The following is a 26,892-nucleotide window of genomic DNA, read 5'->3' as shown; positions in this document are numbered from 1 at the left end:
CCTTCCGCGTTAAGACAGGGACGCAAGCTGCGCCTGGAAAAACTGCCGGCATTTCAACCGGAGACGCGAAGGCCGTCATCCCAGGCGCCCGGACTCCGCCTTCTCGCAATGCTGCGGTGGCTGATAGGAGGGGGGCGCGAGCCGCAAGGGTTGGCCGAGGTAAAAGCCCGCGATGGGTGATAAGGGACGTTGGTAAAGAGAGGTGCGAAACCCTTCGCTTTCCCTGGCGGGGCAAAGGGAGGCGGCGTATTTTGTTTATTTCATTTACGTCTGGTGGACGCGGTGCTTGTCTCTGTCTTTGAGGAAATCGGAGCAATGTCGAGGGCTTTTTTCCCCCCCCTTATGCATAGAGCAGTTACACACCCTTGAGCAGGGGTCCTCAAACTTGGCCTTTTTATGACTTGTGGACTTCAACTCCCAGAATTCCTCAGCCAGCATGCCTGGCTGAGGAATTCTGGGGGTTGAAGTCCACAAGTCATAAAAGGGCCAAGTTTGAAGACCTCTGCCCTTGAGTCTTGGCAGATGGTAGTGTTTTCCCAAGCCTTCCAAAGATGCGGCCCTTTCCAATTCCCAGAGTTCCCACCCTGCTGGGAATTAGGGAAGCTGTGTGTTTTTTTTTAAAGAGATCTCCATGTTGCCAAAGACGTCCGACCCCTTGGTAATTACAGAAGAACCATTATCACTGCAGCTGGTTTGCTCAAAGTAGAAGAACCGCCTCTAATTTTAATTTTTCACACCGAGTTCCTGCTTCTTTTGTGCGTTTGCCTTAGTGAATATGAAACTGAACTGCGCAGCTACTCTTTCTTCCTCTTTTAAAAGAAAGGAATAAATAAAGGAAACGGAGGTAAAAAACAGGATACATGGAGAGAAATGGTTGAAAGTGAATTGGGAAGAAACATGGATTTAATATGGGAAATGGATGAGATTCAGCTTCGTAGACTAAATGAACCCCCCCCCCCCCTTTTCAATTGAAACGATATGAGTTTAACAGCCACTCAGAAGACTTCTTTTCTGGGCTTAGTTCAGGACCTGGTTTACTAGTTTTCCTGTCACTTAGATTACAAACGTTTTGTCAATTTCACTCTGGCTCCCAAATTGTCTAATTAGTACAGTGCTGGCAGTGATTGGCTACTATCTGCAGGATCTGGAAGTATATAAAATGTAACATGATATCACCTTCTCAAGAATAGGAGATTGTGCAAAACTCACCTGTGACATAAATAGCAGAATTTTTTAAATGATTCATTTGAGACTGAACCAGCAAGCTCGCTCTCAGGTTAAATGTAATTCCCCCTTTTGTTACAGACAGCAGTGTATAGGCCAGTGATGGCGAACCTTTTAGAGACTGAGTGCCCAAACTGCAACCCAAAACCCACTTATGTATCATGGGGTGCCGGGTGGGCATGGCCACTTGGGTGGGCATGGCTGCAGTGGTAACAGCAGACTGGGTGGGACTAAAAAGTTCAATCAATTCCAACTTTGTGAGAACTTTTTTTTCCCCCGCGAGAAGTTGAAATTGATTGAACCTTTTTTTTTGTACATGGCGATGGAGGCCTAAAGCGAAAAGGTTTTATAAAACCCAGCTGAAGGCCTAGGACTGGGGCGACGGCACACATGCCCACAGAGAGGGCTCTGCGTGCCACCTGTGGCACCCCTGCCATTGGTTCGCCACCATGGGTATAGGCTGTTAAACAAATCAGTAGGTAGAGAGCAAGTGAGGAAGAAGTGGGTGGGAAGTCACATACAGGCTTCCTACTTCATTGTGCCTACTTTCTTTGCCAACTATCAGCAGGGCTATTTTTGGATATACAGGTAGTCCGTGACATACAAATGGTAGTTTAAGGATCATGACCATTCAAAATTCCAATGGGCTCAGAAAAGGTGCTTTCTGGTCTGTTCATCAGTTCAGCTATTTGCACTACTCAAATACCAAGGAAAATTGGTACAAAATGTATTTATTTAAAATTATTGGCTGCCTACTTTCAGTCGGCTCTGGGTGTAATACAAAACTAGCAAAAAAAGAAAGAGAAGTTAAAAGTGTAAAATCATAGAGACAGCCCAGACTGAAATAATCTGATAAACAAATGAAGACAAGCAGTGTCTCAGATACCACAGATTTTTTTAAATGCTGTATAGATGGTATACAACTCCATCAATAATATCTGAAATAAATCAGACTAATGTTGGAAATGTCACAAAACAGAACATTTTACCACATGTGGTGACATGTAAAACAACTCAAAAGTACTGGAAAGCATTCACAGTATAATGCAGAAAATTGTGATTTGAAATGAAATCATAATTTTTCCTAGTAGTAAATCTCAGGGAAAAAATCAAGAAAGATAATTTAATGAGATACATGATTATAGCAGCAAAAATAAACTAGACTCAATATTGAAAGGAAAAATACAATCCTAGCAATATCTGACTGGGAACTTAAATTTAGAAAATATGCAGCTATGCTGAAACTTAACAGGATACTTACACAATAGAAGTTTAATTAAATTTAAGAAGAATTGTTATCATATATACAATATATTACTCAGCATGGTAAATATATTTGCTTATTGTCTGGCTTGTAAGGGGGCCTGAATGTACAAATATTGAATATTAAATAATTCAGTAGTTAGGATCAAAAGGAATAAAAATGGGCATAATCTATTGATTGAAAAATATTAAGACTAAATTGTGTGATCCTCAGTTTTATTTTTCTAGAAATCTATACAGACTATTGGTGAAGAACAAGCTCAGAATCCATATACTGAGCTTCTTGTGCTGAAAGGTCACCATGATATAGTGCGTTTTTTAGTGGCAATTGATGACTACAGGTGAGACATTACTTCTATATTCCTCATTTCACTGTAAGGATGATTTCATTTTTTTAAAAAAATGAATGTTAATATTTTGCTTTCCCAAATTGAAACCTATATGATGGACAGCTTAGTTCTTATATATAAATTGATACAAGAAATCCCTTAATTAATCCCAATTAAAAAACATCTGTTGAAGATTTTGACAGCAAGTTATGTGATTTTAATTGCCATTAGCTTTCCCCACTTTACTGAAAACAGATGTTTTAGAATGCATTATTTCACAATAACTATATACATTTTATACGTCGTTTTCTTATCAGCAAACATTGGAAAGAAAGCATTTTACTCAAAACAAAAGATACCTTACTATGATTTGGGGAAATCACAGAACAGATAGAATGAACTGTACAAATTATATCAATTATATCTCTCAGACATATGACACTTTATTCCATACTTTTGAAGAGTAGGTTCTGCTAATTTGTAAGAATATTAAGCCCATGGATTCAAGTTTATTTAACTGAATAGCTAAATTTACCCAGTGAAATGTAGTAGAAAGTTTTAAAGCAAATTTGACATACTAAACTAAAATCCCTTTTTGGATAATATTTATTTAAAGAGGAATAATTTATACACAAGAATATTACATCTTCCTTTAATTATAATACAATTTTATTTTCATTGTCCCTTATTCAATCATTAGACAATGTTTAACTAAAACATTATCTTATTAATTCCTTCCAAAAACATTAGCATTGTTACTTGGTTTCTGAAACAATTTTATTTAGTTTTCATAGTTCTTTGATTGCATTTTTGTCAACTGTTGTAAGCCAGGTTTCATGCTTCAGTTCTCTAGATAATTTCATCTTATTGAGAATTTTGCAGAGGGATTTTCTTGTTTTCTCTGTGGCTCAGCTAAAACCAGTGAGTGGAAAATTTTCTCAGATTGGTTTCTGAAGATACTAAATAAATCCTGTATCAACCTAACAGGCAGCTGCTTTTCACTTCTTTTCTTTTATGTTTTTGAACATGAAGAGAAGGTCATATTGATTGCAAGATCACTAAAGAAGGCTAAGCTTTAGCAAGCATCTTTCAAAAAATGGAATGAAATAAAATTGCAAGTAATACTCTAGCATTTGACATATTAAACTGGACTGAATTCGTAACACACTTTAAAAATTGCTTGTTTGACCATTTGGTGCTCCTCCAGGAAATAGACAAGATTATAGAGGATGGTGATCATGACTGGAAAAGAATCAGATGACCCATGAAACACCAACTTGGTGAAAAGAAATCCATTTGCAATATCAGATTGATCTGGCATGAGAGAGTCGCATGAAAACCTGAGTTTCATATTTTAATTTTTTTTTAAAAAAAACTAAAGCATTGTACTTATTGAGATCGTTATTCTTTCTAGAAGATTTTAAAAAGTATATTAGTGCTACATAATGTGATAGTAGTAATTCAATATGTAGTTTTGAAATTAAATTCAGCTTTAGAGGGTTAGTATTTCTTATCTGGATTCAGCCATTATTTTTTTAAATAACGAATACCAAAAGTGTTTTAGGTGACTATTCTGACCCTGTGATAATAAATGAATATAGAGATGCTAGAAATGGAAACCTGATTATATAAAAATGTAATACACATTTTTTATTCAATAATAAAACATCTTGTTTTGAAGATTTAGTATAGTTTCTAAGGTTCAACTAAACTTTTATCTCTCTTTGTATATAATGTACTGGTAATTACAAATGTCTTCAATATGGTGTTTTTTTTCATTACTAGGTTTGCATCCGCTGGTGATGATGGAATTGTATGTCTCTGGAATGTCCAGGTTTGTTTAGGAAATTTTAAAAAATGTTTATAAAAATATCTATAGATGCAGACTGAGTGATGTTTAAATTCATGACCTGCTGGAATATAAAATTAGCTATTATTTATAATTTGTATTCCAAAGATTTCTAACAGAAGCATTATTGCAGAAGCAGAAATATAAATTTAAAAATGCATTCTGTAGGTCATAATAAAGAACCCTGTGTTTGTGAATTTACAATTGAAAAGGTGAAGATGAAACAGGCATTTACATTATCAATATAAATATCTTTGTATATCTGTAGTGTTAGAATATTGTGCAGAAATGGCTTAATTACATGTTTTGTAATACTGTTAACAAATCAGTGGACTATTTTTTAAATTTTATATGACCAGACATTTATGCAATACAGGTAGTCTTTGAGTTATGACGGCAGTAAGGACTAGGGTTGAGATAGCTCAGCTATGCGATCAAAAAGCGTGACATCATGTGACTGCATTGCTTAGCAATGACAATCCATGCAGTCCTATTTGTTAACTCCAAGATCTTGGGTTGTTTACCAGGAACCAGAGAGAGTCCCAGGTATAGGCTGCTGGGGTACTGGGGGGAGGTATTGGAGGAGATTGGGGAAGGCCCTGAAAGGTCTGGCACAGGTACACACAAGTTGTGGGAGAGAGTGCAATGAGTCAATAATTGCTTATTGATAATCTGACCATAACTGTGTTTATTACTTGTGTTTCAACTTTCCTTCCTTCCCCCCCCACCATTTTGAACATTCAGCCAGGTGTTGTGATAATTAGCAAGAAAGGAGTTATTGTTTGTATTTACATTCATTAGAGAGGAAGAGATTGCAAGAGAGTAAGTAGACACAGAATAGGAAATACACATAAAAAGAAATGTGCTAGCACCAACTGTTTGCCTAGCTTGTGCATGGCTCTCTGCTCTGTGCCAGGCAAACAGCTGCTGCTAACAAATGTGTGTTCCTCACTGTGTGTCTGCTTACTCTGCCATTTCTTTCTCTCCAGTCTCTCTGTTCTGTGAGGGAGGGGGGATAAAAACATTGGGTCAGGTACACCAGAACTTGTCTAAAAATATCGCTTAAGGCTTAAGCCATCACTCCACACTGCAAGAGGGGGGGGAAATAAAAAAACCATCAGGCACAAGACAATGTGTACTAACTGTAATAGCAAATTTGTGGCTGAGAGAGACATATGCTGCAAAGGTCCTAATGTCTTGGCCTGGGTCACAAACTTACTTTTTCAGCATCATATTTTTCAGCACCTTGGAAGTGGTTGCTGCACCAAATCTACTGTAGTACTAGATGGCGGAGTAGGTTGAAACAGATCCTTCAGCTGTTCCCTTTATGGCTGATGTCAGTTTTTACCTTGCCTTGCTGTTTATTTTGGAAGGCTGTCTGGGCTGCCTATCAGTGGCTGTTGATCCTCGGATATAATAAATATGGAGGTTTTTTTTCTACTTTTGCACACATAAATGTGCTGCTAGCTATTTCAAAAACAGAAGCATTTTTAAAGTTGATACATGGCTTAATGTAGGTTGTATTGGGTAGAATGAAAGGCATTTGACCATAGAATCAAGCTTCTTTAGAATGTTGATTTTCTTTTTTTCTTTTTCTTTTTAAAAAGTATTTAAAGTCTAAAGTAGAAAAAAATAAATGTTGAATTCTGTCCAACTAAATTTAAGAAATCAGAGCAAAAAATTTAGTTGACCTCTGGTTCTACGTATCTCTTCATTCTTTTCCATAACTAGCATAAATACAATAAACCATTTTAGTTAATATAAATACAATGAATCAAATACAATAAATAATCATTTTTTAAAAAAATACCTATTTCGTATTACTAACAGAATTCAACTTTCTAGCATAAGAACTCTGATACATTTTTAGAAAAGGCACTAAAATTGTATTTTAGAAAAGGCAAAATGCACTTCATATTGGACATTGAAACATGCATGGTGAAATATACAAATATTTTTCAGATTTTGCTGTAAAATAGTTACAAAGGAATTGAAAGTCATCATTCTGGGGTAGATTTTCATTCATTCATTCATTCACTTTGTATAGCTACTCATCTCACATTTATGAATCCATACAATATGGTATTGCTGAAAAAAAATCCTGCCTGAAATTTTGAGAGTTCTACCACATAATGATGATTAACCTTCCTCAGCCTACTATTATCCAGACATGTTTTCCATCTCTTAATGTAATCTTTAGCTAGCAGGGTGAACAGATGTATAGGAATTGGCTGGGTTTTCTGGCAAATAACAGCAGGTGAGGGAAGGTTAAGCTAGATGGACCAGTTATTTGCACTGTATAGTATCGGTTCTCATTTTAAAATGAATAATATTTGAGTATTCTGATTACTTGTTTGTTTCTTCAGTTCATTTAGCACTGTTATTATGACATCAAATTTGTTTTTGTTTTCAGAGTGGAGAAAAGTTATTTGAGTTACATGCACATACACAAAAAATAACAGCTCTTGCAGCTTTTCCTTTGTCAGATACCTGTGAAGAAAAATGCCATATGATTTTGACAGCAAGTGCTGACAGAACTGTAGTTGTATCCTTTACTTCTTGACCAGAGAAATGCACAATTGTTCTGTGTTGCATAATAAATGGTGCTTACGGCTCAGTGTTATTACATCAAAGTTTGGGGTTTTAATGAGCAAACTGTTATAAAAGCAATAGACTCATCATTTCCATGACAAATTGACATGTGGCTAACGAGGACATTGATAAGATGCAGTTGTGAAAACCTGATTTACTCTGCACAAATCCTCATTGCATGCACAAAAAAGGCTGTTGCTCATAATAATCTTCAGGTTGAACAATAAAACTCTCAGGAAAAGATTTTGCATATTTGCACACCAGGTGTTTTGTCTTCTCTTACAGTAAGGAAATAAGTTCTACAAACATCTTCTTCCATCATTTGTGTGGCTCAAGGAAACACTTTTTCATAGGAAACAGTTGTGGGAAATAGAATCATATCTAACTGACTCCTCCATTTTATGCCTCAATTTTTTTTATTATAGATATATCAGATATTTCAGCTGCTATTCTTAGTCCTTAATGATTGAAACCAGGTTTGGGATTGTGACAATGGCAGACAAATTCACAAGGTATCTTGTTTTCATTCCACCGTAAAAGTAAGTAAAACTGAATGTGATTTTTTTGTATTTAATTTATTTAGATTTTAATCCTATGCTGTCAGTCTTAAAGCTGCAGTTGTATCAGCTACATATTTGTTACCTACCATAGTACCCAATTGCAGCTAACAAATTTGCAGATTTTGGGGTTTGCCTGTGTCTAATCTTAGATATTTTGGGTTCCTTTTTAGATAGCTTGAGAGATCAGTGAACCATATATTTTCAATCTTCTTAATTAGAGCCATTGCACATTACAATAGGATGGATTCCATCACTTTGTCCATTTACAAGAATATTAATCAGTACTATAAGTAGCTTCGTATATAATCTTGGAAGCCTATAGATCTCAACCAATGTATTCTTGATTACTTCTCAAATTATATCTTTGAGATTATAGTGGAAGAGTCCTTTAAATGAACAAATACATGTTTCTATAATTTATTAGACAATTGCACAAAATGTTCACTTAACAACCACAATTGAGACCAGGATCTTGATTGTTGAATGAAGCAGTCATTAACAAGATGCTCATGTCAAGTTTCCGATGTATGGGCTTTTCAAGTGACTCTTGAGGCATTGTTTACCTTAAAAGTCCTTTATTAGCCTAATACACTGGCAAATGCTTGCTTGAAGGAAGCTGGATTCTGAAATCTCCGCCCCTTGCACAATATATTAAAACACAATTCTCCACCTTTCTAATTTTGTCATTAATCATATTCTCCAATTAATTTAAAGAATCAGTTTCCTTTCCGTTAGAAAACCCGCCAAGGTCTTCTCTAGTTAGAGATGGTCTTGAAAGGTGTAATCCTACTCATACCCCCTCCCAACCTTAAACTAAATCTCTTAAAGCAATACACAAGTTTAACATATGAAATGGCTACTGCTTCATCTCTTGTCAAGCAACAACATTAGTTTACATCTCACATGCCTGCTTTGTTTAACAACTACAACCCCAGCACTACCAGTTGCAGTTGTTAAATGATCTCCTGGATCTTTTGGATGGGTCAAAAGAGCTGGAAATTTCCTTGGACAACACTGGCTCCCTCAGCTAAGAAATGGACAAGAGCATTGTGCCCTAACATTGCCCCCTAGACAGGGGAAACCTTTACCTTTCAGAAGACACATATTCAACTGCATTTATAATTCAACATGATCTTTAAATGTTAGAGCTTCCTTCCCCCCCCTTTTTTTTTCTTTTCTACTTCATAAACTGCATAAAAGACTATAAATGATTATAAATGTTACTAGGAAATTGAATGTTTTAGTTTGTAAACCTGATAATTTTATTTGAAAACATACTTGCAATTTGTAGTGTTTGACTGTTCTTCAAAGAATGGATGTATGGCTTTCTGGAGGAAGTGATTTGTGTGTTTGGAACCGAAAATTAGACCTCTTGTGTAAAACAAGTCAACTAATTGATGCAGGTAAACAAATTTAAATAGATTATTAAACAGTAGAATGAAACTGTATAATGTTATAACGTTGTTGTTGTTGTTGTTAGCTGCGAAGTCGTGTCCGACCCATCGCGACCCCATGGACAACATTCCTTCGGGCCTTCCTGTCCTCTAACATTTTCTGGAGTCCATTTAGGCTCATGCCTACTGCTTCAGAGACTCCATCCAGCCACCTCATTCTCTATCGTCCCCTTCTTCTCTTGCCCTCAACCTTTCCCAGCATTAGGCTCTTCTCCAGTGAGTCCTTCCTTCTCATTAGGTAACCAAAGTATTTGAGTTTCAACTTCAGGATCTGGCCTTCTAAAGAGCAGTCAGGGTTGATCTCCTCTAGGACTGACCGGTTTGATAGCCTTGCAGTCCAAGGGACTCGCAGGAGTCTTCTCCAGCACCATAGTTCAAAGGCTTCAATTCTTTGGTGCTCAGCCTTTTTTGTGGTCCAACTTTCACAGCCAGACATTGCAACTGGGAAGACCATATCCTTGACTATACGCACTTTTGTTGGCAGGGTGATGTCTCTGCTTTTTAGTGTGCTGTCTAGATTTGCCATGGCTTTCCTCCCCAGTAGCAAGCGTCTTTTAATTTCTTGGCTGCAGTCCCCATCTGCAGTGATCTTGGAGCCCAGGAAAATAAAATCTGTCACTACCTCCATTTCTTCCCCATCTATTTGCCAGGAGTTAGAACATTAATTTGGCAAAATCTCTTTGATTCTAAAGATAACATATATTAAAGCTTAATGAAGGTTAAAATGGTTACTAGTAACATTTTATACGGGATATTTACATGTTGATAGATAGATAGAGATAGAGATATAGAGATAGAGATATAAACACACACACACAATTTTAGGTTATTTAGGTTATTCAAGTTTTGAAATTTATAGTTTTTAATTTTCTCATTTTTATAGAATGAATTAAATATGGATCATACTGGTCTTGCCTCTCCTTCAGTATAAATTAATTTGAAAAGTGGAAATTGACAAATTATATATCTTTTTTTTCATAAATTGAGAAATTTGTTTGTTTGTTTATATTTCTTGTTTCTAGAGTGCCCATCTCCTCAAATTTCAAAATTTGGAGATATAATTTAACAAGTAATTGACATATTTGATCCTTAGCTTTCGACAAGCATTTGATTTACTAGTGTATACGGAACTACAAATACACCTACTCATATCAAATTTATTGATTTCAAATAATTAACTTTTGTTTCTAAAATACAGGTAAAAAGGAACACAGCATGTTAATACCTGTTAGAATCTATTTTCTTACTGGACACATTTAGGACTTTTAAATATAACAGCAACAAAATTTTACTTGCATTTCCCATTGTTTCCCATCATTTTGTTTCTTTTCATAACCCAGTCCATTTTGCTTATCATCCTTGATTGAGACATTGTTTCTTCTTTAATTATTCTTTGAATGGCTTACTGTTTGTTTCTTTATTGTTCCTGTTTATCTGACACTGATACCTATTTACCTGGTTGTTTATTAGATATGTGATGAGATCTGACACATCAGATAGACCTGTTGGCCTCTTTCCTTGACTTTGCTTGTTTGTAATTGGGAGATTTTCTCAGTGCATTTGCTAATGGCTGACTTGTTGGTATGCCCAGCATCTAGGAATTAGTTTGCATTCTTGGATCTGGCTCGGTCTAAAATTGCTACTATGTAGAAGAAACAGGTAGGAGATTGGTTGAACATATCCATAAATGTGAATTAACAAAAGACATGATGAAAACTCTTTTTAATTTCACAATGTACTGACAATTTCAAACATGTTTTGATTTGGAAACTGGACATTTTGACCATGCCATATGTAAACATGCAGCAGATTCCTAGAGACTAGCACTGGGTTAAGCCTGACATACATGTCTGGACTGAGACATGTATGCTTTGGTCTGGACATGGACTAGAATACAAATGTTCCAAGAATAAGTGTTTTTATATGGGAGAACAAGAAAAATCCAAGGTCATTGGTAGTATGCAGTAGCAAAGATAAGCAGGGAAAATAAAATCCTGGGAATATTGGGAGATGGATGGACCCAATGGGATATCCACTGCCAATGCCCTTAACTTCCAGTTCGGCATGTCCAAACTGCCTTCTCATTTCCCCAGTTTTCCAAGTGCTTACCTTTCTCTACCTCCCTTTATTCTGGTGTCCTTGATTTCAAGTGCAACATAAGAAAAGTTAGGGAATGAAAGGCATTTGGCTAATTAGTACATGGACCAGCCCACAGACCATTCAAGGAAAGATAGAAGAGATGGAGAAAACAAACCAGTCTTGTCTTACTATGCTTATGTGATTATTCTGGATTTTCTTTCAACTGAAGCACAAACCCACCATTTTGGGGGGGGGAGGGTTTGGTTTTGCTGAACCACACTATATCCAGCATAATTTGGCAGAACTGTTCAACGTAGCAATAGCAGTTAAACTTATATACCACTTCACAGTGCTTTACACCCCTCTCTAAGTGGTTTTCAGAGTCAGCATATTGCCCCCAACTATCTGGGTCCTCATTTTACCCATCTCAGAAGGATGGAAGGCTGAGTCAACCTTGAGCTGGTGAGACTTAAAATGCCGAACTGCTGGCAGCTGGCAGTCAGCAGAAGTAGCCTACAGTACTGCATTCTAACCACTGTGCCACCACAGCTCTTAAATATAGTATTTGTTTCAAGTTTGAACGCATTTTCTGCTTCATGCACACCTCTAGCTATATCCAATAAGCCCTTTCAACACTAGCCATTGTCTGAAAATCTGTGGATAAAAAATCGGAACATCTTTCATGGGGTGTCTTTGTGTTTTATCTTCTACAGAAGAGCAAAACACTGGAAATCATATATCAGCTGATTTAAGTAGTCTTCTGAGAGTAGCACATACTTTTTTTGAAATAAATAAGCTAGATACTAATTTCCTATTTGTTCTACTTTCCCCCTTCTTAATAAAGATATCACTGCTATGATTGAATTGCCGAAAAATTGTGTGGCAGCAGCTATTGGCAAAGAATTGAGTAAGTATTACTTTAAATCAGAGGAATGCCAACTCTTCTGGGCTGAGCACTGCATTTGATCTTTGAATGGCTTGAGCTGAAATCCACATTTCACGTTTCAAACAGTTGATGGAGCCAGGATAAGAAATGGAGTTTAACTTAATTAAAAAATTTTATAATTAAACATAGTTAAATATAGGTAAATAGATAGTTCACGAGAATGGAATAATTTTTCTTTTCTACCATTCAGATTTACATATGGTTGTACACTCCTGCTAAAAAAAAAGTATAGAGAATAAGGACGATGACCTTGATGAAGATAGGAAAGCTCCAATAAGCCGTGTCCAGATAATATTCAGAAGCAGCTTGAACAGATTCCTCCTTATAAGAGGAATAGAAAGTACAACATATTCAGACGAAGAGTGTGCTACTATAGCCAGTCTTAATAAAAATAATTTTAGCGTTCCTGTGGAGTTGATTTCTTGGTCTGGTCTAACTAGTGGGACTGAGATCAATCTTGCAAGCCACTTCCAAACATCTTGATGTTCTCGACTTAGTGTTTTAGCCTGGTTAGCTTGGCAATGTAGCTTGTATAGCTTCATGAAGTTATCTTCTTTACTCTCTACAGTCGGGAAAATCTTATTCAGCATTTTATATGTTAAAATGTGTTTATCAATATTAGAATAATGATAGTCTTTTGTTGTACATGTAGTCCTCGAATTACAACAGTTCATTTAGTGACTGAAGTTACAATGTCACTGAAAAAGTGACATGACCGTTTTTCACGTTTATGATCGTTGCAGGATCCCCATAGTCACATAATCAAAATTCAGATGCTTGACAACTGACTCATATTTATGATCGTTGCAGTGTCCCAGGATCATGTGATCACCTTTGGCGACCTTCTGATAAGCAAAGTCAATGGGGAAGCCAGATCCACTTAACCACCATGTTATTAATTTAATAAGTGCATTGACTCCTTAAGTGTGGCAAGGTCATAAAATGCACTTAACAAATTTCTTGCTTAGCAACAGAAATTTTGACCTCTGTTGTCATACGTTGAGGACTACTGTAGCTAACTATAGTTATGAATTGTGATACAAGTGTTTAGATACCTAATTCTTTCACTGAAATCAAGGAAAGGAGCCTAGATGATTTTTGGTTTTTTAATAAATAGTGCTATTCTCCACAAGAAGTATGGCACATTGTGGTAGTTATAAAGATAAATAATGTTATTTAAAAGCTATTGAATTAGAAGTTTTAATGTTTTTATTGTTTTAATGGTTTTTCATTGTTTTAAAATATTTTTAAGATTTTAATTGTAATATGTTTTTGAATTGTGAGCCACCCAGAGTTTTTTTGCTGAGATGGGTGGCTATAAAAATCAAATAAATAAATAAATCTGTGCAACATACAAATAGCTTAGATTTAAAATTTCAAAACATTTTATTTTCAATTTTAAGCAAATTCTGGAGATATATTTTTGATAGTACTGTAATTACTCAACCTGGCCTTTGAAATAACTGCCTGTCTTTTTGGTATTTTTTAATTTTTTTAAAAAAAATTCCATTTATATCCCGCCCTTCTCCGAAGACTCAGGGCGGCTTACAATCTAAGAAGCACAAATCAATGTGCTTAGCAATAATTATAGATTGCATGCATATAGTTCATTTTTATTATCCCCAAGCATCTTTGAATCAGATCTGCAGCATACTGTACCGGTAGATAATTTTGTAGCATCTCTATCATATATAATAACATAAAACATTGTATTTTCAAACATTAAAAGGGATTCTTTCATCCCTTTCATCATCCCGAAATACTTCCTAACAATCATCCTGAGTAGACACAGAAAACAAGGGGTGGTAATGGAATGGTATATCCTGGAAAAGAGCATTATGGGCTAAAACTACAACAAATGTGTTGCTGATAGGAAGTAAAGAACAGTATTTCAGATAATATAGTTTCATATGCTTTAATAAGGTTTTTTAAACATGAATTTTGTCTTCCAAGTAATTCTAAGATTGAAAGCTTCCAGAGATGGAACCGAATGGGATGTGTCTGAAATAAAACGACTTATTGATCACCAGGATAATATTGTATCATTGGTCAGTGTCAGTGGTAAGCTTGTTTCCAGTTTTGTTATTTGTAATGATTGGTACAACGCTCATTACACATTACATATTTTCATAACTATCTTCTACTTTGCCAACTGGAGTTTACATACCTCTAATAAAGTTAGAAGTTTTTGTTTTTAAATGGTCCAAATGTCTATACTAGAAATATGGGGAGGGGGCCAGGAAGGAGTAAGATGGCACATTCTTGTAGGCTGACTTGGGAAAGAGAATCTTTATATTGTATAAAGATGAGTCTTTTGTGATACACTAAGAGACAACATAGAATTAGAATAACAGAGTTGGAAGGGACCTTGTAGATCATCTAGTCCAACCCCCCTCCCAAGCAGGAGACCCTATACCATTTCCGACAGATGGCAGTCCAGTCTCTTCTTGAAAGCTTCCAGTGATGAAGCTCCCACAACCTCTGAAGGCAAGCTTTTCTTTTAGTTAATTGTTCTCATTGTCAGAAATTTTCTCCTTATAGTTCCACTTAGTAGAAAGTTATGATTCCTATTTTAGAGAGATGAAGGTAACAGCAAAGTAAAATATTTTAATCGTTGGTTTCAGCAGGCCATGGTTAGTTTAAATTTCATCAGTTGCCAGTCAGTAGCCTGCAGTAATTGAACATTTTACTATGTTCTCTATGACTACTAAAGCCCCCTTTTTGGACAGGAATATACCCTTTACAAACATTTCTCTTTATAAAACATAATATTGCCCATTTTTATCCAAGTCTTTGAATAAAGAATAGATTTCTATTTTCCAATATCTTTACTATTTTGATATCTAGATTTGATGTTTGCGACTGGCTCTCATGCTGGTGAAATGATTGTGTGGGATTCATTGGATTGGACAATGCGAGCATATGAATGCAGTTGGGATGCATCTCTTCATGTGAACCCCCAGCAAGAAATAAAATTATCACAAAGTCAAAGTGAAATGTCAATTCAAGATTTAACTTCTGATGATGAGGTAAAAATAATAGTATAAAAGTTATGTAAATTTCATTTTTCCTTGTTAATAAATGATACCTTATTACATAATTGGATTATTTTTCAGTTGTAAATTATCCTCAACCCAACTAGAAATACTGTTAATCAGTCCTAAGCAAAGGGTCTGTGGATAAAGTAGTCTTAAGCTTGAAAATTTCCTTTTGCCATTGTAGATGAAAATCATTCATACATAAGACCATTAAATGCAGATGGATGATTTAATTTCAAAACTGAAATAGAACATACTTTAATGTATGTGGTACAATATTAGTAGTAATGAGGTACATAGGAATATGAAAAATATAATTTGTGAGTGAAATCCATATTATTGAAATGAATTCTCATTCAGAAAAAGTCAAATTCTGGGTGCTGTCTGACATTTCTGTTTAACACTTCCAGGGTTAAAATAAAGCGTTGAACAGAAACGTCAGACTGCACCCAGAATTTAACTTTTTCTGAATGAGAATGAGTCAGAGGATATATGATGCAATTAGTAATACTATGCATGTTTTAAATTCCACGAAGGAAGGGGAAATGTACATGCACTAAATACGTAAAAAATGATAACTTCCTTCCCAATTAGGTAAATTTTTGTATAATTCAGGGACTGCCTTGGGTGCACATGAGGAGCAAATTACTTTTTTAAAAGCCTCAAATGCTATAACACCCAGAAAATCAGCTCTACTTTGACTTGGTGCAAATCCTGCATGTGATGCTGAATACTGAATTTGAGATAATTGAATTTGCTCCATCTCCAATTCACATGTTTATGGTGGTCTGCCTTTAATATAGCTAGTCCTTGACTTACGACCACAATTGAGCCCAAAATTTCTGGGGCTAAGGAAGACATTTGTTAAGTGAGTTTTGCCCCATTTTACAACCTTCCTTGCCCCAGTTGTTAAGTAAATCACTGCACATGTTAAATTAGTAACATGGTTGTTAAGTAAATCTGGCTTCCTCAATGACTTTGCTTGTCAGAAAGTCACAAAAGGTGATTCTGTGACCCTGGGACTCTGCCACCATCATAAATATGAGTCAGTTGCCAAGTGTCTGAATTTTGATCACATGACCATGGGTATGCTGCAGTGGTCGTAAGTGTGCAAAATGGTCATAAGCCACTTTATTCAGTGCTATTGCAACTTTGAACAGTCACAAAATGAACTGTTGTAAATCGAGGACTATCTGTATATAGAACACAAAATGCTGGAAATACCAGGAGTTTTGTCTGCAATCCAAAAGAAGATTTTTTAAAAAAGAAATAGTTCTGTTTGGTTTTTAGTAGGGAGGAAGAACATTAGATTCAGAGACTATCAATTCTGTTCTTAAAGTGTGTATAGTCAAGGCTATGGTCTTCCCAGTTGCAGTGTAGGGCTGTAAAAGTTGGACCATAAGAAAGGCTGAGTGCCAAAGAATTGAGGCCTTTGAATTATGGTGTTGGAGAAGACTCCTGCAAGTCCCTTGGACTGCAAGGCGATCAAACTGGTCAGTCCTAGAGGAGATCAACCCTGACTGCTCTTTAGAAGGCCAGATCCTGAACCTGAAACTCAAATATTTTGGCCACCTAATGAGAAGGAAGGACACACTGGAGAAGAGCCTAATGCTGGGAAAGTTTGAGGGCAAGAGAAGGGGACGACAGAGAATGAGGTGGCTGGATGGAGTCACTGAAGCAGTAGGCGTGAGCTTAAATGGACTCCAGAAGATGGTAGAGGACAGGAAGGCCTGGAGGAACGTTGTCCATGGGGTTGCGATGGGTTGGACATGACTTCGCAACTAACAACTGCAATTATTCATTACTTTTTATTAACTTTTATTTTGTAAATATTTTTCATGTGCAGTATTTTCTTCCTGTCTTTTGCCTTGTAAGCACGTCTTTCTACCACAACAGCAGCCATTTCTAAAACCCTTTCCCAGCATAATTTCATTGAGAGTCCTTCTTCCTATGCTCTCACCTTTGTCGTGACACTGTGTAATATACTAACACTCATAAATTTACCAGCAGACACAAAATAAGACTAGGACTGGTGGCTGCTGTTGTCAGAAGACCTGGGAAACTGAAAACTTCTACACTGATTTTAATAGTCTAAATTATGCCATTTTGAGAAGACCTGTCTCTGTCTGACTGTCTGTCTGTCTGTCTGTCTCTCTGTGTGTCTGTGTGTCTAGAGAGAGAGAGAGAATTTGGCAGGCTTTGTCCCCCCAAAATAGCGTAACTTCCCTGCACATTTAGCCCATTCTGATTAAAATACAAGCATTATAGGCACTGTTAGAAATGTATTTATTTCCTTTCATCAGTAATGGGAGGGTAGATCTTCACTTACCTGAATAAATAGCAGAATTGGGAATTAATCAAGATGAAATTTCTTCCAAAAACCCGTAAGGTAATATCTGGCTGCAGTGGTGGTTGTTTGCTCTTTGAACAGCCTGTTAGATATGACTGATAGTTTAAGAGGTGGGACTGGCAGGACAGAATCTTAAGGTAAATAAGAAGGTATTTGCTAGTAGAAAAGGAGGGATTGGGATTAAGGGGATGTGTATGTCATAAAATTTATGAACTCATTCTTTATTTGGGAGTATTTCAAAAAGAAGGAAACAAAATAGGATACATTTTTCTGATCTTTCCACACTCTCCCAAAGTTCAGGTATATATGTAATACTTGTGTTTGGGTCTGGCACCCTCAAAATGGATTCCTTTACTGCTAAAGCCATAGAAAATGGCCCTATATTAAAACATACAATTTACCGTTCCAGCCTAATAAAGTTAACTCATATATGGCATGATTCTGTAGCCTTATGTAGAATTAAAGATCTACTGCTTGACCCTTTTAGTATTTAAAGGAAGTTGGTAGGTGGGAAGTAAATAAGATGCTATTTGTTCACTTGCAGATTCTTTCTACTCTTCTGTGTATCTTGAGCAAAGGGTTTGGCCTCTTTTCCAGATCAGCAGAACCTCTAATACCAGCAAACTACTTCATGCAAAACATGGCTCAAATGGGAACTTACATTGCACATCCTCTTGTATAATTGAAAATCTGAAAAATATTACAATGATTTCCATGAATGCTTCAGTTTCTCATAATGGTTTAGCATTTTTAGAGGTATTTTTATTTGTAGGTGTATTCCTGCCGTGAGAATCTGGGAAAGAAAACTCATTAAATTGCAGTGAATCATATATTTAAATAATATATTTAATAAAATAGAGTCAGTAATAAGTGTGGGTGCTCCATCACTGGAGGCTTTTAAGAAGAGATTAGACAGCCATTTGTCCAGAATAATATAGGGTCTTCTACTTGTGCACAGGTTGGACTAGAAGACCTCCAAGGTCCCTTCCAACTCTGTTATTCTGGCAAAGACCTAATAAAATAGCTTTTGTTGTTTTGAGTCCTTTGAAATTTGGTGCCCAATAAATTTCAACAATAGTAATTACAATACCTGAAAAAACTGTTTTTATGTTTCCTATTAGATGTAATTAATAGTTTGATTATTCTATTAATATAAACTGAAGGCTAATATATTTTAATAAATATAGTAGTTATAAATCGGGGTGGTGCATAGTAGTTCTTTCCTTCTTACATATTTGACTTAATTAGAATAATTAGAAACTTTTTACACAAAATATGTGTCTTTTGTTAAGATGTTTTACTATTTTTTTCCAGTGTGTTTTTGCTGCTGTTGGTAAAGGTATATATGTATATAACCTTCAGATGAAACGTGTGATTGCCTTCCAGAAGACTGCTCATGATTCCACTGTCCTGCATATTACCAACATTCCCAAAAGGTGCAGTTTACATTACGTATTTCATACATTCTTTACTTTCATAAAGATGATCAGGGACATGCTTAATATTTATGCATTTTCTCCCTTAAACTTTCCTTACATCGAATTCTATCATAGTCTGTGTGCAGGCAACCTAATCTTTAGCCCAAACGACCTCTTTTTAAATTTTAAGATATTTTTTTTTAAAAAAAATATTAACAAAGCAACGAAACTGTTGGATCTGTGAGAATCCCTAGTTTTTATCCTTTGAGTTAGCATAGCTCCACACAGGACAAGCAAAACCTGATAGTCTTTCACAGACTTGTTTTTCCCTCCTCCATTCTGGTTTAAATTGGATTATCCTATTTGTGATGAAACCACTCGTTTTGGCCTTAATGATGTGTGTGTGTGTGTGTTTTAAAACTTGAATGGTTATAAGCTGCCTAGACCTGTTGATGAAATAGCACGTTATGTAGGTAAATCAATAAAAGCAATTCTAGAGGTTTCACTACTTTTTTAAAAAGTACTGTCAGCTGATTTTGCACAGTTGTGCAAATATGCTTCTTCACAATTATTTGACTTACTCTTATAGGAAATTAATATCTTGTTCAGAAGATGGTAGTGTTCGTATGTGGGAATTACATGAAAAACAACATCTTACAGCTGAACCTGTTCCGTCAGGTCTGTATACAAAAAAAATAGAATTAATTGCATAAAAATGGGTTTGATTAGCTATAATTATCTACTTCAGAGTCCCATTTATAATGGTAAAATGTTCTTCTGTCCTTTTATTATTAGTATTTGCGAAAATTTTGGAAGCAAAGCAGATCCTTTTTAATTTGAATCTAGCCAATATTTTGTTTTCATTTTAGGAAAAAAAGTAAAAAGTATACATTGCTTTTAGCAGAAAAGTACACATGCTCTCTAAATGGAGCAATATCTGCCTATCCCAGGTCCTTGGTAAGGACTCAGTAGGTAGACAAAAATGCCAAATCCAGTCTGAACATCTGGCTAACTGTGCAATGATTAATAATAATAATGGCATGGCAAATAATAATGGCATGGCAAATACCTCTGTGAAGATCTGACCTGAAAGTTAACACAACCCAGGTGGCTAGAAAGGCCCAACAGAGGCTTCACTTTCTTAGGGTCTTGCGGAAGAACAGGGTAGAACAACAGGTAATGACCCTCTTTTACCGGTCTACCATAGAGAGCGTCCTCTCGTATGGTATTGTGGTTTGGTATGCTGGTCTGACAGCCACGGAAAGGGAAGTATTACAGAGGGTAGTGAGCACAGCACAAGACATTGTGGGCTGTTCCCTGACACCACTGGATGACATCGCCAGGGCTCGTTGCCTTGGAAGAGTGAGGAAGATTCTCAGGGATGACTCACACCCTGGACAGTATCTCTTTACTCTCCTACCATCCGGTAGGAGATATAGGAATATAGCCAGCCGTACCAACAAGCTGAAGAACAGCTTTTATCCGTGGGCTGTTAGGCTTTTGAATGGGACATAATCTTATGCAGAGTTGACTTGGGAGGCCGGTGTGTGGTGTAGTTGGTTCACATGGTGTGGTAGGATGGAGGGTTTGTTGTCACTGTGTGTTGGGGGGAGAGAGCACAGTGGGAGGCTCAGCTAATCTCAATGTACACATGTTGTACTTTGACAATAAAGGTTTATTATTATCAGGTTGTTTTAACAGAAGCTAGGTTAAATGCCTTTTCCTCACTGGCTGAAACATAAGATTTGAGGAGAATACCGTACCTTTTGCAAGAGGACTTTGCATTTGCAACAGCAAGGTGGTGGAGTTAGTGAAAATTAATCTAGCCTTTACAAAAAAAACCAAGTCAAGTTTTATATGATAAATCAAGGTTTATATAAAAACCAAGGTTGATATAACTATGATTACCTCAGGCTTTTGTCCTGAAGTTATGACACAACTCTTTGGAAGGCTCTGCCAGTGACTGTTGAACTAAGGACACAGGGAGTAAATTAAAGTAGAATGGACGGATTATCTTAGCTACATTTTTATCCATTTATTGTGGCTGCATATCTTATGGCTCAAAAATGTATATTGTTTAATGTAAATAGCTGGTATTATTTATAACTGATTTCATTCAATGTTGGGTCTATTGTTCACAATAACTGTTAGCATTTAATTATTTAGCTTATTCCAAACTATGTGATCTGAATTAGATATTTTTGTTCTTGCATATAACATAATTATGATTACATAATATTTTGAAGTGAAATTTAGTCTTCAGTTACTGTGACTGACAGCTCACCCTCTATACGTAGGCAATTACAAGAATGGATGCAAATGGATGCCAAGGTATTCAACAAAGTTTTTGATTATCAGATTTTGGGTTTGAAAGAACAGAAAATGTTCGGTGGCTAGACATACAATTCCTTTTTTAAAAAACACCTTTTCTTTGTATTCCAGGTTTTTTCAATATCTGGGGATTTAGTAGGACAAACAAACAAGCAAATCACACAGCTAAAAAGGCACCAGAGAGTGCCACTATTTTTTCACTTGACCTTACTGGGGATCTGATTGGACACTCTGCAGCTGTGCAGGTTTGTTGGATCTAGAATAGCAGATAACAGAAGTTGTTTTTGTATGGTGGCTACTTTTTAAGATAAAAAAGTATCTTGGCTTGGTGTCTCATCCTTGGGGATATTTTTTTGGCCTGAGATCATTTTATAGTTGATCCTATTCCTGCATTGGTGTGTAGGAAAAATGTAGCAAATGTTCAATAGCTGTGTATGAAATCACATATTTTGTTTTGCCATGATCATGTTTAAAAAGTTCCATAAAAACTGTGATGGTGAAATATGCCTGCACAGTCATTTCTGTCTATGAAGATTTATTTATGAAGTGACTCTTTAAAAATAAATTCTCAAGAATTTATTTTATTTAGTGGGAATACAGGTAGTTGTCAATTTACGACCACAATTGCCAAGTGCCCAAATTGTGCAGGAGTGGTGTGATAGTCATAACTTCAAGAATAGGTCATAAATCACTTTTTCCAAGGCTGTTGTAACTTTAAACTATCTTTAAATGAATAGTTTTAATAGTCCAGAACTATAGTCAAGAACTATCTGTAAAGTGGTAGTCCTCGACTTACGATCACAATTGAGCCCAGAATTTCTGTTAAGTGAGACATTTGTTAAGTGAGTTTTGCCCCATTTTATGACCTTTCTTGCCACAGTTGTTAAGTGAATTAAGTGAATCACTGCAATTGATAAGTTAGTAACCCGGTTGTTAAGTGAATCTGGCTTCCCCATTGACTTTGCTTGTCAGGTGGCAAAGGGTGATCACATGTCCCTGGGACACAGTGACAGTCATAATATGAACCAGCTGCCAAGCATCTGAATTTTGATCACTTGATCTTGGGGAACGCTGCAAAGGTCGTAACTCTGAAAAATGGTCATAAATCATATTTTTCAGTGCTGTTATAACTTTGAATGTTCACTAAATGAACTGTTGTAAGTCGAGGACTACCTGTATATCATTTTTTTAAAAAATCACCTATTTAAGTCCACAGTTTCATTTTTCGGATTGATACCAATCTGTCTTCAGCTATTTGTTTATAGAGTTATACTGAAATTTGCTATATGTTTAATTCATTTGATATTCTGCTTGCCCAGAATTCTCAGATATTAATTACCATTTTTTGCATTTTAGTTAACTTTTGTTAAATGACTCTTTTATCACGCAGATGTAGTAGTATATTTAAAACTAAAAAAATCATACAGATTTAATCAAACTTGAAACAATAGTTTCACACAATCCTATTTACATAACATTAATATACCAAAGATAGAATAAGTATATATCGTTATCTTTTTCACATAAAGATGTGGGTGTGCTGTTCTAATTTGATTGCATTTTGGTAATTTGGCAGTTACTTCATACGACATTTTGGATTTATTTCATAAAAAATGTGAAGGCCTATTATGATATGGGAATGTTTGTACAGTGTCTTGTACAATGAGGCTACAAACCTCATGCAATGTAATCAAGCCTTTTACTATATTTCAAATATTTTTTTAGATCTTGACCTTTATGTTTACTTTTGGAATTATCATTTTATTATTTATAGTTTGGCTGGATGTTCTGAAGATAAATCTTGAATGTGTTCATTACTATTCATTACTTCACTACTATTGCAATGAACATTTACAATTTTGTGAAAGTACTTGTTTGACTAGTTTTATTTATTAGGAATGTTTCTGACATCTGATAGTTGAGTACATTTTTTTTGATGATTTTTTTTAATTACAGATGTTCCTTTACTTTGGTGAGCATGGCCTAGCAACATGTTCTGCGGATCACCTTATTATTCTATGGAAAGATGGAGAACGACAGTCAAGTCTGCGCAGCTTAATATTATTTCATAAGTTGGAACAAATTGAAGATTTGCACTTAAGGTGTGAGATGAAGTAATGTATAAAATACAAACAGGCTGTTTATATTAAATATTTAAAATAACTGTGGGTATAATTTTATGGTTTTAAAAATGTGTTTAAGGGGTGTTTTTCTTTACTGAATTCATCAGTAAGAATTCGAGGAACCAGCACAAAATTTTGGTACACAGACCATTCTATTTAGCCCACAATGCCTTAATCAGGAACATTGCCGAATGTTGGATTTTTCACTAGATAAATACACCAAGGTTCTGATGGTGCCTTGAAGCAGTTCCTTACATTTCCCTAAAGACAGCTGAAACAAAGGACCCAGCAAATATATAGTTTGCGTTCTGTCACTAGTTACTAGGTACTGATCTGCCCTTTGCCAGATCCCAGGAAAAGCAAAATTTCATTTAAGGAATAGCAGGCAGCTGGAATATGAGTATCTAATGTCCCAAAAACCTTTTTTGACAAAATTCAGATTGTTGTACAGCCCTATTAGACACTAGATATTAGAATAGCATATTTTCTTGCCAAGAAATAGCATTTAAGGAGAGATAATAGAAGCAATCAACTGGTATTTCATTTTGAAGACCTTGCTTTGCTCTAATTTAACATTTAACAAATACACTTATTGTGATTTTATGCCAAATGTTGAGATTCTAGCCAAGACAAGTCTTCAGTGAATTTATGATTTGTGAGTTTGAAGCATCCTCTCTGTCAGGAAGTAACAGTTTAAGATCTATGGATTTTCAAGCTATTCTTTCCCTATATGTGATCAGGGTTAAATTGAATATTAAGGCAGATTTCTATAGAGAATTGATTAGAGCTTTAGAAATATGGCAGATTTGTACAAAATAAATCTTTTAGGCAAAGAATTTTGTTGATTTGCCAGCTCAAATATTTTGAGAAAATAATCCGACCTATATTTGTTTTTCAAAGTCTATATTATTTAGGACAGTTTGTGAGCAAAAACGTTATTGTGCAAATCAATAGAAAAATGCTGAAATATACAGGTTCAAAGCCAGCTTTGATGAGGAATTCTGCATGTCAAAATTCTTTGCTAACAAAGAACTGCAATTAAAACAGAGTAGTGTAGGATTCTCGAAACTCAAGGCTTTTGTTATATGTGGCATATTTGCATTATTCTAGTCTTTGCTTATTATTTTGTTATTGAAAAACTGAATCATGTAAATGCGTGAAAATAAAATTGGGCATGTATGTAAAGATTTGAATTCAATTTTTATTTCATAAGTGAGAGTAGCTCTTCAGCAGAGTTAATACAGAACACTCCCAGTGAAAGCAAAATGTGATCTTCAATTCCCCCCCCCCCCCGAGAAAAAGCCTTTATTTCTTTTAACACGTTTCACTGTTTTGGACAATATTCCCTGTCATTTTTTTCTGAAGCAATTGGAAAAGGGAAGGATTCTTCTCCTGGATCAAACCCATTCCAAAGAATATAGCAACTAAGGCTTTATGAATAAAAGTTAATTAAAATTTAGTCAGATATAGTCTTTGATATAAATACATAATAGTGATGATGAATTCTGCAGGAAATACAAAATTTTTAAACACAATGTAGCACTTTAATACATAGCAACCAAAGTTAGGTCCTATTACAGTTTTAACAAAAATATAGCTTTTGTACAGTTCTCAGCATGGGAATTATGAGAATATACAATTTTACATAACTTAATACAAAACATTGAAAAATGTTGGCACATTCTTTAAGCTACAATCATTGTCATTTTTTCAGTTCACTTAATTTTCTCTGTACAGAAGAGAACCAGAGTCCTTTTTGATGGACAGTATACTGCTTTATATTAAATGTCAATTTTTCAAGAGCTTCTTATAAAGCACAATATAAAATATTAGTTAAGTAGAATAATGTTTGAGTAATAGCCAAGATAAGTGACGATTGTCTAAGCTCATGAGCTTATTTAAAGAATGCTTCTATTTTAATGAAAACTAGAAATCACAGTATTGAAATAAAAACCCTCAGTTTGTTAGGAATAGCTCCTATGTGATCTCAATTTAAATGAATGGCAGTTGTTTAAAAGCAGACTTTTCATTCATTGTCCAGTGCAAGCCCATCACGTTTTCCACTATGTTTAAAATGAATGTAAAAATATTTGTGCTTTGGCATCTAATGTAAAAACTTCATACTTGAATGAGAAATTTACATTCAGTACATGAATCACATCATTAGGGCTACATTATTTTAGTTTTTTAAGTACATATTTTTAATATTAGAGGTTTCTGCATTTAGCATATAAGTGGCTCATGTTCTTAACACTAAGGTCTTTAGAGTAATTGTTATGGCTGCAATCCAGGACATCAAGGCACTGGGGTTTCATAGAGGGATGAGCATCCACTTCCCTTCTCTAAGAAAGAGGGTTGGAGGCCTTTGCATGGGTGTCAGTTCTGAAGATTTTCTATTAATATGGCTCATATATTACCTAATATATAAGCAGGATTTATTTTATTTACGACTCGTGTATAAAGCATCTGTCACTTTCTGCTCATAGGATCTGTCCCAGCAATTCCTCTTCTAAGCATATAGATGAAATCTGGAACTGTACAACATCATAGAGCATGACATACTGTTGCAGATGCAAATAAATGTTTTAAGATGGAGTCCTAGTTGTTCATTTTACTACCTGTCTAGACTTTCATATATGGCTGATGTTACCTATTAAAAGGCAAAGAAAAGTATGGGTTTGTTTAATTTGTGAATTTGTATCAACTACAGTTTTCTAAAAGATTAGTTAACAAGCAAAACACATAGAAGGATTTCTTGTGTGTAAAAATCACAGTGCAGCAGGTCCTCACTGTAACAAAAGGCCAGTGATGGAGCTATCTCTGTGCATACAAACTTGCTCCTGATAATGAAATCTGCTGGGAAGCCTACATAGGGAGGAGAGTTCCACACATAGGCAGTCTTGAATCACAGTAATTATAAATGTATAAATGAGAACAAAGTCCGACAGATCAGCAATTACATTAAGAAAATTTATTCTCATTCGGCGGGTCAACACGTATGCTTTTTTGCTCTACTAATTGAAAGCAAGCAAGCAAGCAAATGGATCCTTGTAAGACTGACTAGCTATCTGAAGGTAGAACTCTGGCTCCCATGGCTGTGGCAGGAGGAAACCCAGAGATCCTGCAGTAGATCTTGAAAGTAGATACAATGGGAAATGAGATATCGCCATGTTTGAGACATTAGGATCTCTTTGGGTGAAGAATTCAAATGGGTTGCTCTCAGGGTCAACAAAGTGACCAGTATATAATGTAACGCGTACTTGCTATGAACAAGGCTTTTGTAAAATAAACTTTAAATTAAATATTGTTTATATTTTTTTTCAAAGAAGCTACTTT

General features: G+C 35.5%; 1 protein-coding gene across 2 annotated transcripts; it reads left to right on the top strand.

Moving 5' to 3' along the window:
- WDR41 (WD repeat domain 41) lies at positions 1-26,892 on the top strand. Of its 2 annotated transcripts, none has more exons than XR_014491464.1 (14): positions 1-159; positions 2,716-2,828; positions 4,602-4,650; positions 7,079-7,210; positions 7,734-7,796; positions 9,109-9,220; positions 12,195-12,257; positions 14,250-14,357; positions 15,144-15,325; positions 18,999-19,120; positions 19,692-19,780; positions 21,400-21,433; positions 21,545-21,678; positions 23,390-23,535. XR_014491464.1 is itself a non-coding variant. In XM_083354747.1 (14 exons), exons 1-14 carry the CDS (start codon positions 109-111, stop codon positions 26,104-26,106), a joined length of 1,428 nt encoding a protein of 475 aa, XP_083210873.1. In that variant the 5' UTR covers positions 1-108; the 3' UTR covers positions 26,107-26,892. The 2 variants fall into 2 exon arrangements, 1 of the variants encoding a protein (XP_083210873.1); XM_083354747.1 differs by lacking the exon at positions 21,400-21,433 and adding an exon at positions 26,043-26,892.

The sequence above is a fragment of the Vipera ursinii genome (assembly GCF_947247035.1).
Source record: "Vipera ursinii genome assembly, chromosome: 2".
Classification (NCBI taxonomy): Eukaryota; Metazoa; Chordata; class Lepidosauria; order Squamata; family Viperidae; genus Vipera; species Vipera ursinii.
This window is presented reverse-complemented; position numbering and strand designations above follow the sequence as displayed.

What these genes read in the sequence shown, in the direction of transcription:
- WDR41 (XM_083354747.1), top strand. Translation starts at nt 109, where the DNA reads ATGCTGCGGTGGCTGATAGGAGGGGGGCGCGAGCCGCAAGGGTTGGCC. An exon ending in GTGGCAATTGATGACTACAG is followed by an intron (nt 2,829 to 4,601) that starts GTGAGACATTAC and finishes TTTCATTACTAG; the next exon opens with GTTTGCATCCGCTGGTGATG. An exon ending in ATTACCAACATTCCCAAAAG is followed by an intron (nt 19,121 to 19,691) that starts GTGCAGTTTACA and finishes TTACTCTTATAG; the next exon opens with GAAATTAATATCTTGTTCAG.